Source organism: Hippopotamus amphibius, chromosome X (assembly GCF_030028045.1).
Source record: "Hippopotamus amphibius kiboko isolate mHipAmp2 chromosome X, mHipAmp2.hap2, whole genome shotgun sequence".
Taxonomy (NCBI): domain Eukaryota; kingdom Metazoa; phylum Chordata; class Mammalia; order Artiodactyla; family Hippopotamidae; genus Hippopotamus; species Hippopotamus amphibius.
This window is the reverse complement of record NC_080203.1, coordinates 99,380,213-99,394,997: the sequence shown is the minus strand read 5'-3', so window position 1 is coordinate 99,394,997 and position 14,785 is coordinate 99,380,213. Positions and strand designations below refer to the sequence as shown.

The 14,785-nt window shown below is 43.3% G+C and overlaps 1 protein-coding gene and 1 pseudogene across 10 annotated transcripts in view; both read right to left on the bottom strand.

Moving 5' to 3' along the window:
• The window catches only part of CASK (calcium/calmodulin dependent serine protein kinase), a 354,245-nt gene extending 346,093 nt beyond the window's left edge, over nt 1–8,152 (bottom strand). For 9 of the 10 annotated variants that reach the window (XM_057717505.1, XM_057717507.1, XM_057717511.1 and 6 more), the window contains exon 1: nt 7,943–8,141. In XM_057717505.1, the coding sequence (XP_057573488.1) occupies nt 7,943–8,001 (59 nt within the window). In that variant the 5' untranslated portion in view covers nt 8,002–8,141. Of the gene's footprint in view, nt 1–7,942 lie in introns of all 10 variants that reach the window. The other variant, XM_057717512.1, reaches the window with a different exon arrangement.
• LOC130842749 (U6 spliceosomal RNA) lies at nt 4,412–4,506 on the bottom strand (annotated as a pseudogene).
• Nucleotides 8,153–14,785: the final 6,633 nt, after the last annotated feature.

The following is a 14,785-nucleotide window of genomic DNA, read 5'->3' as shown; positions in this document are numbered from 1 at the left end:
TTGTCATTTCATTAAAGGCGTCCTTTAATTGAAAGTTATGCACCAAGCTTGGGAATCAAAAAGACCTAATCTTAGGAAAACCAAATGGTTTTCAGAATCTGCAAAACACAATTACAGTGAAAAGAAAAAGTACTCCTTTTTTTTTTTTTACCCTAAATATGTTGGTGTTGAGAAAGATTCACAGAGAGACAGGATAATATTACCAACATCCACAGAAACGAAGCCAGAATCTCGCTTTTCAGTTACACCATGAATGGAATATTAAACATTACATTCATTTTGATAGATGCTTTAAATTGCCTCTGTTATAGACAAGCCTTTTCTTGGTCCTCAATCAGTGTGTTGGCATTTACATTATTGATCTGCCCCACCTCGACACTTCTATGATGTCCAGCTATTCCAATTCTTCTAACTCTGTGAGTTATACTCCAAACCACAACCCCCCCATGAGCTCCATCAATCCCAAAGAATTCACTCATTCACAGTTTAACTTCCACACAGTTGATTCCCAAATCTTCACTATCATTCCAGACTTCTCACCCAAACTCCTGTATGTTTCCAGCAATGATCACTTAGAAATGGCCTGCACTCAATTCAAAGACAAAGTACCAATCCACATCACGGAATACTAGGCAGCAGTTTAAGGGGAGAGAGAGTTAGACAGATATATAGATGGATATGGAAAGGCCATCAGATATACTATTTCCAATGTAAAATGAATATTTCAGTTTTTTAAACAAAAAACTTCCAGAAAGGTGTACTAAAACTGGACAATGGTTACCTCTGGAGAACAGAGCTATGGATGGTGGGAGAAAGGAGAGATTCACTATTTACCTTTGTATCATCTATAATTTAAAATTCATTTTATAATTTTATAAAAACTAATTAATAAAAAGAAAGTAGTAGAATATTATTAAATCTCAAACTTGGAAACATACATGAACTTCAAGTCAAACTAGCTTCAGAAGCAAAATCTTCCCAGTGCAGAAAGTCAAAGAGAGACTCTCCCTATACTGACTTGGGCTTTACAATCAAATCATAGCAAAACACACTAGGCTCTCCTCAGGGTTCTTTATTTGCATATCCAACCAGCTGTGGATTGAAAATATTGGAAAAAAAATTCCAGAAAGTTCCCAAAAAACAAAACTTGAATTTGCCTCTCAGCATCTATTTACATAGCATTTACATTGTATTAGATATTTTAAGTAATCCAGAGATGACAAAGTATAAGAGAGGATGTGCATTAGTTACATGCAAATACTATGCCGTTATATATAAGGGACTTGAGCATCCACGAATTTTGGTATTAGTGTGTGTGTGGGGGGGGGCGTCCTAAAACCAACCCCCTCACAGATACAAAGGGACTGGCCATCAGGGTAATTACATTTTACTCAGCTGAAAGATGCAACACCAAGATAAATGGGTGACTCTGGGAGAGAAAGGAGAGCAGGTCCTATAGTATCTTGAACCCTGCAGTATAAATCCAATGCCATATTTGATGGTTTAGAATCTGCACTCTCAGACGCAACTAAAAAATAAAACCAGAAATGTGAGAGCTGTTAACCCCATCAGCTTGTGGCTGGGGTTTGGTACCTGCTCTGCAGCAGTAACTCAGTCACTTGATTATGTAGGTGTGCAGTGCTGGCAGACAGCTGAGACGCTCACCACTCAGCAGCTGTGGTTCACTACACAGTTTTGAGAGTCAAAGAACACAATTTCAGTATTTTTATCACAGGATATATGAATAACTACCCTGTGGAAACAACCCCACCCCACTCCCAACAAACACCTATCTCTGAAACCTCATTACTTCTGGTTTGGCAAATTAGGAGTAATCAATCAACTATCATGTCTGTTGGGGCAGGGGAGTTGGAAAGAAAAAATTGGAGAGTAAAAGAGGTAGAGAAAGTTCCAAAACAAATTATATTTTGGATAGATGGTCAAGATTCTATATTTCTATGGCTAAAGAATGCATAAACTTCATCAGTTTGGGTGGCAAACGTCGAGATTTCATTAGAGAGAAAGACAAAAAGAAAAGCAAAACAGATGAGACAACAAACAGTAGTATGGAACTACTGAAGAGGTAAGAAATTTAACCAGAAAGTCGAACAATTAAAATTTGCAGTAAATAGGAAATTCCCTGGTGGTCCAGTGGTTAGGACCCCACACGTCCACTGCAGGGGGCCTGGGTGCGATCCCTGGTCAGGGAACTAAGATCCCGCAAGGTGTGCTATGTGGCCGAAACAAACAAAAAATTGCAGTAAATAAACTCTGAAAATGAAGGCATATGCCTTACTTTAAGGAAACTCAATGAAGCATTTTCACAACTGGAATCAACAGCAGAATGCAACATGAAATGAACAGTTTAGAAATGACAGGATTCCCAAGTGATCCTGGACAAGTTACTCACCCCCCTCTGAATCTCAAGTGTTTTCTGTAAAATGGGAACAAGGAAAGGAGATAACATATGTAAAATGCCTAATATTAGAAGACATAAATGTCAACTCCCCTTATGAAGCAGGCATGTTAAGTTATAGAAGATTTTTTTTTTACTTGTGAACAATCTTACGTCAAAGTTCCTTTAAACTGCTTCTGCCACATTTAAAATGTGAAAACATTTACAAAAATGCAATAATTCAAGAACAATCTCAGAAAGTGAGGTACACTTCCTTTGTTAATTTACTGAGTAGAGCTGTAACTGGAGATGGTGAAAGAATTTTCAGTTTAAAGGAAATACCCAGAAACACAAGGGACCTTAGAGAGAGAGAGTTTGGCAGGTGAAACTCTTGTAGATACAAGGGAAAAATGGAGGGGGGTGAACTGTATATGTGAAGGCCATAAAACATGTCAGTCACAGGAAGCATTATGAAGACAATGTGCAAACCACACTTCAGAAACTCCAAGTCCTAAAGCAGTCTGTAAAAAGCAGACATGAAGATACTCTGAGAAGGCTGTGCACATGCAGAAAAGCAACTGAATAGCTCAGTTCCCTGCAAAGTGGTCCTGGCATCAAATTCCATCATCAGGAATCAACACCACTTACCTCCTCCCAATAAAGCCTGTCATGTGTAGGAATTCACACCCTGTGTGAAACAGGTTTTCCCTCTGCGGAACTTCAGTTGAACCCCCACAACCTGGATCTTTCTAGGGCACCAGCACAGTAGCTGGTGATTGTACTTCTTTCCCCTTGTTACATGATTGTCACTCTGATCAAGCACTTCTTTCACGGAACATCTACTCATTTCTGGAAAATTCTTGGATCCTTCAGGCTCACACTTGACCTTTTCCTAACATTTTACCTTCCATGCCTAGTTAAAATTCCCAGGAAAGATGTTCCAACATGACATAATACTCCCCACTGTGGTACTAGAAACCCAAATCACTGGGCCAATCAGTACATGTGAAAGCCACAGTAATTAGGGCAAATTAGCAAAGCTGAATTTTTCTCTATGCTATATTGTATATTCTATATATTATTAATCTGTTATTTACATAAAGGCTGCATTTAACTCAATTCTCTGGCAAACAGCATTACTGGAATCGCAAGTATGAAATTTAAAGTATATAAGCAACTTAACTACACCCTTTTAATAGAGCATATGTCCAAACACGAGCCATACTAAACTGACAGATTTCTTAATATTAAATTGTCATTATAGTAGACAGCCATCATCAACTGTTACTGAAGCAATCCTTGTTCTGTGTTGTTCCAAACATCAGACAATCACCATGTTAGCATTAGATGAGTGTCATAAATCAACATGAATCTTAAAAGACCCCCAAAAGCAAAGCCAAACACAGGCTGAAACAAAATTCTTATATACAACAAGGCCCAGAAACACAGTGTAGAGAAAATAAAATCCATGTCTTGGTCTTTTGGCTTCAATGCTTCTCCCAAAACATTTATTCTAGTTTTTAGAAACTGTAAGCCTCTGAAAAGCCAGTCCCAAAATATTACATACGTAACCTAAGTTTTAAACCAATGATTCTCAATCATAGCTGCATATTAGAATCACTTAGAGAGCTTTAAAAAAATACCAATGACCAGGACCCACTCCCAGAGATTCTGATTTCATTGCTCTGACACAAGGCCCTCACATTGATCTTTTTTAAAAGTTCCCCTGGTGATTCTAACCTGCAGCCAGGTGGAGAACCACTACTTTAATACAGCCTTTTGGGACAATAATTGCTTTGAGATTGATAAACACGCTTTTTGCCTTTTAATGAGATTTTATTAAAACTACTCAATTCATTCCATAGCTAATGAGCAACTGTTACATTGCAGGCACTGTGTTAAGAGAAAGATGTGTAAGATATATTCCCTGCCCTCAAGAAGCTCCCTGTTAGCTAGGTGGAGAGACCCATAAATAAGTAACTGTAATTAAATATGATAAGTGCTCTTGAGGTGTAAGCAAATACAGCATGCCTCACAAACTTGCATGTCATCCTTGAGCTGGGGTCATGCTGCATCATTCCAATTTTAGTTTATGTCCTACCAAAGCAGGAAAGTCAGAACTTACAGGTTACTAAATACCCAGGCAAATATTCAGCCTACACAAGGCGAAAACAGTGTACATTTTGCTACTCTCTTTCACAGAAACTGCTGTACCATGAAGGTAGGCATTTCTGTTTTAATTTGGATGAATCATTTTAAAATTTCCTTCATGTAATGTTACTGATTATGCACTTGCCTATAAAACCATCAATTTGCAAAAGATACAGTAAATGCGCACGACCATAAAAATTAGCCGATTACCTGTATTTGCATAATACCTTTCCTTTCCAGTAATTGCTACATTTGCTAAGACAAGAAGTTTTGGGACAATGACAGCATTGGAGATTTCAGTCACTTGAAAGATGTTACATGGGAAAATGTCATGGAAACAATAGGCATTCAAGGACCATTTGTAAGACTTTCAAAAATAAGAAACACAGCGGAAAAGAGTTTAAATTTTTTTTAAAAAAAGACACGACATTCTCCCAATATTCATAATGGATCAGGCACCTGATTCCCTGTAAGATAATGGATGAGTGAGGAGCAGATTAAGTAGTGAGGCAGGGGAGTGAGTGGGTGGTCAACTGATGGTAAAAAGGTGAAATCCATTTTAAAGCACTTCGGTGAAAATTTAAATCTGTTAAGCCCAAGGGGCCAAAACAACTTGTGATACTAGTCTGTTATAAAAGAAAAAATCTCAATTCCAGAGAACTTGGATAGAAATCAACAAGGTTTTCGGTACAAGTGAACATCTTCAAGGGCTTTCTGTTTAAATCCAGAGTTGAACAAATTCTAAGTTAAAATGCATGCTGTCAGAGACCCTGAAAGAAAATCTCAAGTGAATTTCGATTTCCAGATCAATATACGCTGAGACAATTTACCGGAGAAAACCCTCAACCTTTACACAGGGTGAGGAACTCTATCATTACATTCTCTGCCACAAAGGCTACCTTGAATTCATTATTTCACAGAATGACATTATAAATGGCACTGACCAACTCAAATTTTGTAGGATGTGAATGAGATTTCACGTTCACAGTAGTTAAGGTAGCCACAGAGGACGTATCACCTCAAAACTAGCTTGCTCCTCCTCCTTATGCAGCTCTGAAGCAACAGAGGAGATAAATCTAGTTCTACTAGAGGCGTTTCCTGAAAATATTCTATCAGTTATAAGTCAGCAGAATACTGATTGTGCTAATGTGATGCTGACCACTTCTTTTCCATATCCAAAGAGATCACATCACCACTCTTTCAGACCTCAAGGAATCAGAACTAGTTACTAACATTGATTCAATGATGGCTATATTCCATCACCACAATAGAATTAACATTTTAATCTCACATTTTCTGATTACAACTTTGCTGGCTCATTTAAATCAAATATAACTAAGACAACAAACATTATTCCCCTTGCGCGCATGCACGCACACACAATTATTTGGGGGCTTTGGGGAAACACCTAATTTACCTTCACTGGGTGCCAAGAATGAAGAAACCACGATTTTTTTTTTAAACTTATTTGTCTCTCTAGAACTGTGCTATTCACATATGGCTACTGAGCACTTGAAATGTGGCTAATCCAAATGAGGAACTGAATTTTGAATTTTATTTAATTTTAATTAATTTTAATTTAAATTTAGAAAGATACTCAATTCAGTTATTAGAAAACTTTTAGGTATGTTTGGAACAACTTAGGTGTGTGAATCTACTTTTGCAAATGTAAATTTTATGAAACCTAAATACAGAACAAGTATTTCCGATGAAAATTTAGCTTAGTATCAGAATTGAGATGTGTGGTTAGTGTAAAATACACATTGGATTTTGAAGAGTGAGTATGAAAGAAAGGATGTAAAATAACTCACTAATGATTTCTACACTGACTACATGCTGAAGTGATAATAGTCTGGATCTATTGGGTGAAAGAAAATATTTTATTAAAATTAATTGCACCTATTTGCTCTGCATCTTTTTAATGTGGCTATTAGAAATTCTACATATATAAAATTACATACGAGGCTGGCATTATATATTTTTTGGACCACTTTAGAGCACTTCCACAACCACTTTACCAGGGCACATTTGGATATCCTTCTTCTAGTATACAGGCTGATCATGTAACAATAGGGGCAAGGAGTAACATGTCCTTGTATCAATTGGGTCTGAGCAAAGTGTGTAGCAAGCTCTATCCACAATTTCACCATGTGAGGCAACACTGTAATACCTCAACATGGAAGGAAAATAATGAGTTATCAGCACTTAAACAAATTGAAATCCAGTACTGCAGACAACTTAAAAGAGAGAGAGCCAACTGCTCTAAGGTCTTGGTTTCATTTCCCAACTGCGGACCTTAAAATAGACAATAAAGCACTGCTTCCAAAAAGACGTAAAATATTTCAATGGTAGCTATCTAGCAATCCTTAACTAAGCAAAAATCGCTCCTAAATCTAATCTCCTCAACTTGTAAAGCCACAGAATACACGCTGAACTAGGAAATCAACTTCACACTGCCAGCATTTCCCTCACAAGCAAATTAGCAGGATTGTGCACTTGGAATACTGTTTGACAAGAATGAAAAGGAAACTATTCAAAACAGATTTAAGGAATGGACAATTAGATGAGGAACTGCAGATTTAATTCTCAATCAGCACTGTGATTAATCTGATTCCCTGCTTTTCCCTAGTGTAATTATACAACACAGATGAAAGGATGAGCATTTGGACTGTCAGTTCTATATTCTGGACCAGCCCGGTGACTCAAAGCAGACGGCGCTACCACGCTAACCACCATCCCAACAACAGTCGAGGGAAGCCTCGAACACTGATTTAACAGTCATTGCATAACGAGGCATTAAAAATTCGGAAACCCCCAACTCTTTCCACGTTGGTCTACACCAGGTGAAGAATCTGCTGAAACTGAACGCACCCCGTCTTAAATGACCCCCTCCAATCCGGGCATGGGGTGAACACAAAGGCATCTATCTAATACCCTGCACAATAGACACACACCCCACAATTTAAAACCCTGGACGTTCTTTCTCTCTCCACGGAAGCAAAGGAAATGCAAGCTGCTCTTTTCGTTAATGGTCTGTGGTACACACAAGGTAACAATAAGCCCAACTGTTCCCAGGAAGCAACTATAAAATCGGTTCTGCCACGTCCCTGTGCACCCGTCAGATAAAATGCAGACAGCAGATTTCAGCCGGCCCCACGCCTCATGGGGTGGCCGACCTCGGCTCGTGGGCCTCCACGGATCGCCGAGAAGCCCCCAGACCCCCACCCCGCGGGAGCTCCAGGTACACGTCTATAAATACTCCCGGGTGAGGAGGACGAGGGAGGCGGAGGGGAGGGAGGGCAGAGGGCAGGCCCCGGGCGGGTGCGGGTGCGGGAAGACCCGGGCATCACTGAAATGCATTTTCCCACACTCCCGCTCCCTCGTGTGGAGACTCACTTGCCGATCACCTCGCACAGCTCGTACACATCCTCGAACAGCACGTCGTCGTCGGCCATGGTCCGGAGGGGACAGTGGCCGCAGCGTGGAGGGCTCCGAAAACGGGGGTGGGGGCGCCAAAGAGCTCAGTGCCCGGCCCCTGGCTCGCCTCCTCCCCTCAGGACCCGCGAGCCCTCGGTGCCGAGGACACTCGAGCGGGGCGGCGAGGCCCGGAGACTGCGGCGCCTTCCTCTGCGGGCGACCGCCCCGGCGCGGGCGGCGGGGCCGGGGCGCGGGAGCGAGGGCGGCCCGGGCCCGGCGCCGCCCGCCCGCCCGCTGCTCCTCGCGCTGCTCGGGCCGCGCTGCCCGGCGTGCGGATCCTCGGGGACCGCGCGGCGCCTCGCTCTCCTCTCGTCAGCCCGCGCGGGCCGCGAGGCCGCGACCGCTCCCTCTGTCGAGGCTGGCTCCGGCGCGGCGCGGGGCAGCTCGGGCTACAGGGGGGGCCGCGGCAGGACCATGGAGGGAAGATCGCCGCGGAGGGAGGTGGCGGCGGCAGATCCGCGCTGGGGACCAGGAGGCGGCGGCAGAGACGCTCCCTCCTCCTTCTCCTCCTCCCGCCGCCGCCGCCGCCGCCGTCCGCCCGCCAGGGAGTGGGAGGGGGCTTCGCGGGACTGGCTCTCCGTGCGGGCGGGAGCCGCGGCCGCCGCCTTCAGCTCCTCCTCCTCCGCCTCGGCCGCCGACCAGCTCGCGAGCCCAGCGCACCCGCCTCGCGCACTCACGCCCTCCTCCCCCTCCGGCCGCGCGGCTTCCAGACCCACAGGCCCCGCCCACTCCGGCCCGACGGGAGGCGGTGGCCCAGGGAAAGGCACCGGGCAGAGCGGCGCATGCGCGCGCCGCGGGCCACGTCACGGCAAACCGGCGGGCGCCGGGAATCTAGAAGGGGCGGGGGGCTGGGGCGCGCGGGCTGCATCTGCTTAGGCGGGGGCGGGGCGGGGTCGTCACCCCCGCGACCTAGCCGCGGAAGGGGTCGGGGACAAAAGGTCTGCCACCGAACGCACTTTCTTGGCTCTCTGAGGCGAGAGGCTCGGGAGCCCGACCGCTCCCTCCTTTCGTAACCACGAAGCCTTTCCCAGTTTTTGCTGGGAAAGGGTCCTAATGAATGGGAACGCAAGAACAGAGGTGGCGAGGTGGTCACTCCTGATCGTGCTCGGCGGCGGATGCTTTTCGTGCCACTGTCACTCCTTAATGAAAACGAGGGCTGTGGAAGGAATGTTGTCCACCTACAAGAAAAGGACCAAACGAAAACTGTCCAGGAAGATGTGCAACAACAAATGACAATTTATAGAGACAGTTTCTCCCGCATTCTGCCCCAAACTCAAATATCTATCCAGCGCCCGCCCCCTCTAGAGACAGCCTAGAGAGAGGTCAGGAAAGCAGGGACATACAGAGACTTTAAACCCCTTTGTACATTGCCCCCTCCCAAATTCCCACTACCTACTCTGCTCCTTTTACTCCCTACAAATGTTAGGCATGTCAGTATAAAAATGCAACTAGAGGGAGTGGGTCAGCCAGGGAGTGAGGTTATGGGTGTTGCCGCTGTGTTAGGTTGTATTCAATATGAAGATTTCTGTTCAACTGAGCATGTGCGGAATGAGCCAGCGCCATCAGACAGGTATATATGCCTCAGTTGAGGACCAATAAAAAAAGTCTTTGTTCCTCTGCACAGCAGAAGTGCCCAATTAGTTCATAAGTCAGCTTCTAGAAATCATATGGTAAAATTCTCAGTGCGGTAATTAAAAAAAAGAAAAAGAAAGAAAGAAAGAGAAAGAAAGAAAGAAAGAAAGAAAGAAAGAAAGAAAGAAAGAAAGAAAGAAAGAAAGAAAGAAAGAAAGTAAGGAAGAAAGGAAGAAAAAGAACAACAAGAGTATTTACCAAGGTGTGTGAGGGGAGTGGAGACCCACAGCCTATTTTCTCTTCAGAAACATTTTCTGCAAACCCTTGACCACTCCCTTAAGAGGCTGAGAGATTTGCCAGTGTTAAAGATTTGAATCTAGACCTCTTTTAAAGATACAAATCAGAGGAAAAAATGTAATTGTATGAGAAGGTTTTCCTCCTTTTCCAAAGAGCTTGTGCATTCTTTAGAGAAGGGAGCTTTAGAGCCTGGGAAACATTGCCTCCATTGAGGGTCCCACAGTTCCAAGTCACTCACTCCAGATTGGCATGTTCACCTGGTACCTAATGAATAAGGTGTTACTCCATTCTGCCCTGAAGTGTACAGCGACCCTCACCTTGTCAGCTTCACTTCCTTTCCCGAGTCTAAATCTGAGCTATAACAAGGCTTGTCGACTTCATTTTGGGGTTTCTTATCTTCCACAGGGACCTCTGCTCAGAGGTAGAAAAGGACAGAGATAAAAGAAGTGAAGTTGAATAAAAAAGATGATTACAGAGATAGGTTTGCACTCTGCTCATGGAATCACAGTGGGTTTAGATTTGGAAAGAGCTTTAGCAGTCGGCCAGTCCTACTCTGTCATTTACAGATTTGGGGTATGCCACCATGATTGGCCTAATTTAGCATTCCCCGGTCACTGGCCTTAAATGGTGCAAGGTCTTCCAATCAATACAAAGCTCAGGACTTCCCCCCACTATGGATGTGAAACACTCTGTTTCTCCCCACCCCATCCCCCAACCATCATACTGGCCTTGAATAAAGTAGTATGGACCCTCATTTGCTGCCAGCAGACACCTTGTACCCATGAGGGTAGTCAGACATAAGATGAAGGTGGAACTGAGGGGCAGCAGGGTAGAGATGTCCTCAATGGCATTATCAATCTCTTGTTTAGCCAACTCTCTACACTTTCCCATCATATAAGGCAATGCATTTCCTTACTGTTTAAGCCATTTTGAGTTGGGTTTTCTGTTACTTTCAAAGGAAGCATCCTACAAATGGTACAACAGATGAGAAAAAAGTTCAAATACATGTCCATGGTCACATATTTAGCTGAGCATCTAATCTGAACCTAGATCTTACAGCTTCCAGTGTGGTATTTAGTGATACTGAAGTCCTCTGTGATATGAATCCCTCAGAATTTGTACCACGCATTGTGGCTAGAGGTAGCCCCTCTGTTTTCTGTGATTAAAATGACCAAACCTTTTAAATGAAGTTAATTCTTCTCTGGGTTTATTCCAAAAGCCCAATACTCTTCAAACAAATAAGCACACATATAAATGATCAGGTGTCTATAATTTAGTTCCGTTTTAGTTTCCATGAGGAAAATGTTAAAGTAACTAGGTGCATCAGTTAGATTGTGTTCAGATGTTAATAATTGAATGCTCAACAGTGGTTTAAACAAATGGGGGACTTATCTTTCTCATATAGCAAGAAGTCTGGAGGTGGGTAGTTACTAACATTGTATCAGCTACTCAACAGTGTCATCAGTGACCTAAGTTCATTCTTTCCATTCTGCCATCCTTGACGTGTTAGCTTCTCATTCTCAGGCATGTTGCTTCATCATTACAAGATGACTGCCACAGTTTCCAGCATCAAACCGCATTCAAAGGCACCAATTGGAAAGGCAGCAAGCACAGGCAAGGCCATTTTGCTCCCTCCTCCATCTCTTGTTAGGGAAAGAAAATATCCTTTCCACATCTCACTTGCCAGAACAGTCACATGGCAACTCTCGCCTGCAAGAGAAGCTGGTGATGCGGGTATCTGACTTTTCCTGCCTATTCTTTGAAGGTGGGCAAGGGAGAAGCAGGTGGGGAAAGGGCTCTGGCAGCCCATCAGCAGTATTTCCCATACTATGAAAATCATCAATGAATTAACTCTGTATCTTCATTATAATGTAGATATACTTTGAGTATATAACTGATAAGTCTTTTTAAAAATTCAGAAACATTAAAAAATCCACAAGGATGTGGTTGGTGTTAAACCAATTTGATTCTCAGATGTCAGTGAAAATCTTCAATGACCTTGAGGTATTTGACTTCACAGTTGCATTAGACATTCTCAGATTATTAGGTTCCCACATAATTTCAACATGACACCGATATAAAAGAGGAAAACACACTCTACAGAAATATTAGCATGAGTACAACACAGAGGTTGGCGTGGCACAGGGTTAATTTAGGCAATTCAGGGTTCAGCCTCATTCTGTAGCTATGATTGTTTAAGCATATACATTATTACTGAATTAATGAATAACATTAAGAATGGCATGATCTTAAACTGGAATAAAGTTATTTCCTGGTGGTGTAAGCATGATGCTCTAACCTCAAATGGAAGAAACCATGAGTCTCTCTAGAAAAAGCTGCATACACTACACTTATACTCCGATATCATGTGGCAGATCATTTAGCTTTTTTCATTCAATGACTATCTGTGGTAACCACTGAAGCTAGAGCTACAAATGAGGCAGACATGGTCTCTGCCCACTACAAATTTTGTTCTAGAAGAAAACAAGTAACAGACAAGTAATTACAATGAAGAATGATGGTCATTAGGGTGTGGGAAGTATGGGGAGCAAATAGCAAAGGCAACCTATGGGTCAATTGAAGAAATGTTTAAACAAAGACTGAAGAAAGAATAGAAATTAGGCAGATGAAAGGAGAGGGGGCCAGTTGACTCTAGGTAGAGAGGACAGCATTTGTAAAGTCCTGGAGAGGAGCAAGAATATGCTCTTTTGGAAGAAGAACATGATCTTTTGGAGAAGTAGGTCATGGCTGGATCATAGAGTGTAGAAAGAAAGCAGTCAAAATGGGTTAGAGAAATAAGCAGGGGCTGGAGAGCAGAAGGCATCAACTGCCATTTTAAAGAGATGACCCATTGAAAGATTGCAGATTTCAGTAGCACTAGAGTCTTAGGTGTAAACTGAGACCCTCAAAGCCCCGTGCATGACCAGAATGCTGTACTCCCTTTTATTTTTTTTTTTTTAGTTTATGGCTGCATTGGGTCTTCATTGCTGTACACGGGCTTTCTCTAGTTGCAGTGAACGAGGGCTACTCTTCGATGTGGTGTGTGAGCAGGCTTCTCATTGCAGTGGCTTTTCTTGTTGCGGAGCATGGGCTCTAGGCGTGCATGGGCTCAGTAGTTGTGGCGCACAGGATTAGTTGTTCCGCGGCATGTGGAATCTTCCTGAACCAGGGCTCGAACCCGTGTCCCCTGCATCGGCAGGTGGATTCTTAACCACTGCACCACCAGGTAAGTCCCTGTACTACTTTTAAGTAACTCTTCCTTTCCCACTTGCTGCACCCTGTCCTCTTGCTTAGTTATCTTTAAAATGGAGATACTCCCATAGTAAATATAAAATTCCTTAAATTGTTTGAGCCGACACTGTAGGTGCGCCACTCAAATCCCCACTGATGGCTTTAACCCTTACTGTGTGCCCCACCCCCAGCATCAGTATGTTTTTGCTTCCAAAGCCCACACCTGTGACTTCAGAGGACTTCTCCCCCGCCCCACCATGGAAGTACCTGGGAGTTTAGGTCTCCCCCATCTGGCTATTAGTGCAGGAATATCAAGTCCAGCTACCTTCACAGGGGTGGGGGTGGGAGGACAACTCTGAGGGGTTACTTATAGCCTGAGCTCCCCTGTGGGCTCAGGCTGCAGCTACGTCCACAAGACTTTGCCTGGTTCCCTCCCCTTCCCTTTCATACTCCTCTCATTCCCTAACAGGTTTCTCCTGGGCGTACTTCCTTAATAAATCATTTGCTCATGAATCTCCTTATCAGGATCTGCTTTGGGGAAAACCCAACCTAAGGCAACAGCATTTTTCCTAGTGACAACTGCATCTGAATCATCTGAGAGCTTATTAAAAAATGTTAAAAATGTTGGTTCCTGGGCCCTACCCAAGACCTCCTGAATCTGAATCTCCTGGAGCATGTCACAGGGATCTGCATTTTTATAAGTTCCCCAAGTGACTCTTGAACATCTAAAAATTAAGAACCATTGCCCTAACACTGGCAATAAGGTCTCTGAAAAAACAAAAACAAAAAAGGACCTAGGGCTGACTTCATCACTAGGATGTAGAAACTGTAAGAAATGCAAAAGAACACCTCAGGGAGTAGAAGAGGATCTGAATACAAATGTGTTTCCTCCTGTAAACCACTGTCTAAAGATTCATTTTACCCTTCTTCCTTTAATATCAATTAACCAGTCACTGGAATGTTTTGTTTTTCAGTGGAAACGAGATTGCCTTTGGATATAGCCTCGTGTTGGTATACACTGAACATGTTGCAACTCAAAAGTTAACCAAAAGGTATCCCTTCATTGAGTCAGTTAAGATCACAAGTACTCGCTGGCCTCCTGGGGACACAACACTGTGCTGATGGGGATTGCAATAGTCAGGATTCTTTTGGTTACAAGTGACAAAAAACTCAAATTGTTACCAAGTCCAAGCTCGTTCTGCTTGCCTTACCCCATGACAGGCCAGTAAATTGGGAGATGAGGTGTTGAGGCAAGAAGATGACTTTATTCAGAAAGCCGGCAGATCAAGAAGATGGAGGGCTAGTGTCCCCCCAAAAATATCTTATTGGGGTCTGGATGCCGGTTTCTTGTATAGAATCAGAGAGAGAGAAGCAGTGAGGAAGTAAAGTAAAAAGGCAGAATAGAGAGGGAGAGGCGGTGGGGAAGTGAAGTAAAAAGGGCCATCAGGCTTGCAAAACATCTCCTGGAATGGGCAGCCTTGCGGAGGGGATGTGTTCATTTCTTCTTTTTGCAGCCATTCACAGGTTGGCAGGGTTAGATTGTCTCCCTGTGAGGTAAACAGAGGCACTTTAGTTTAACATTCAGGCAGAGGGGCAGGGTTCCGTGAAGCAGACCATCGTGTATGATTATAATAACAAAAGCAACAAAAAACAAAAGTTAAA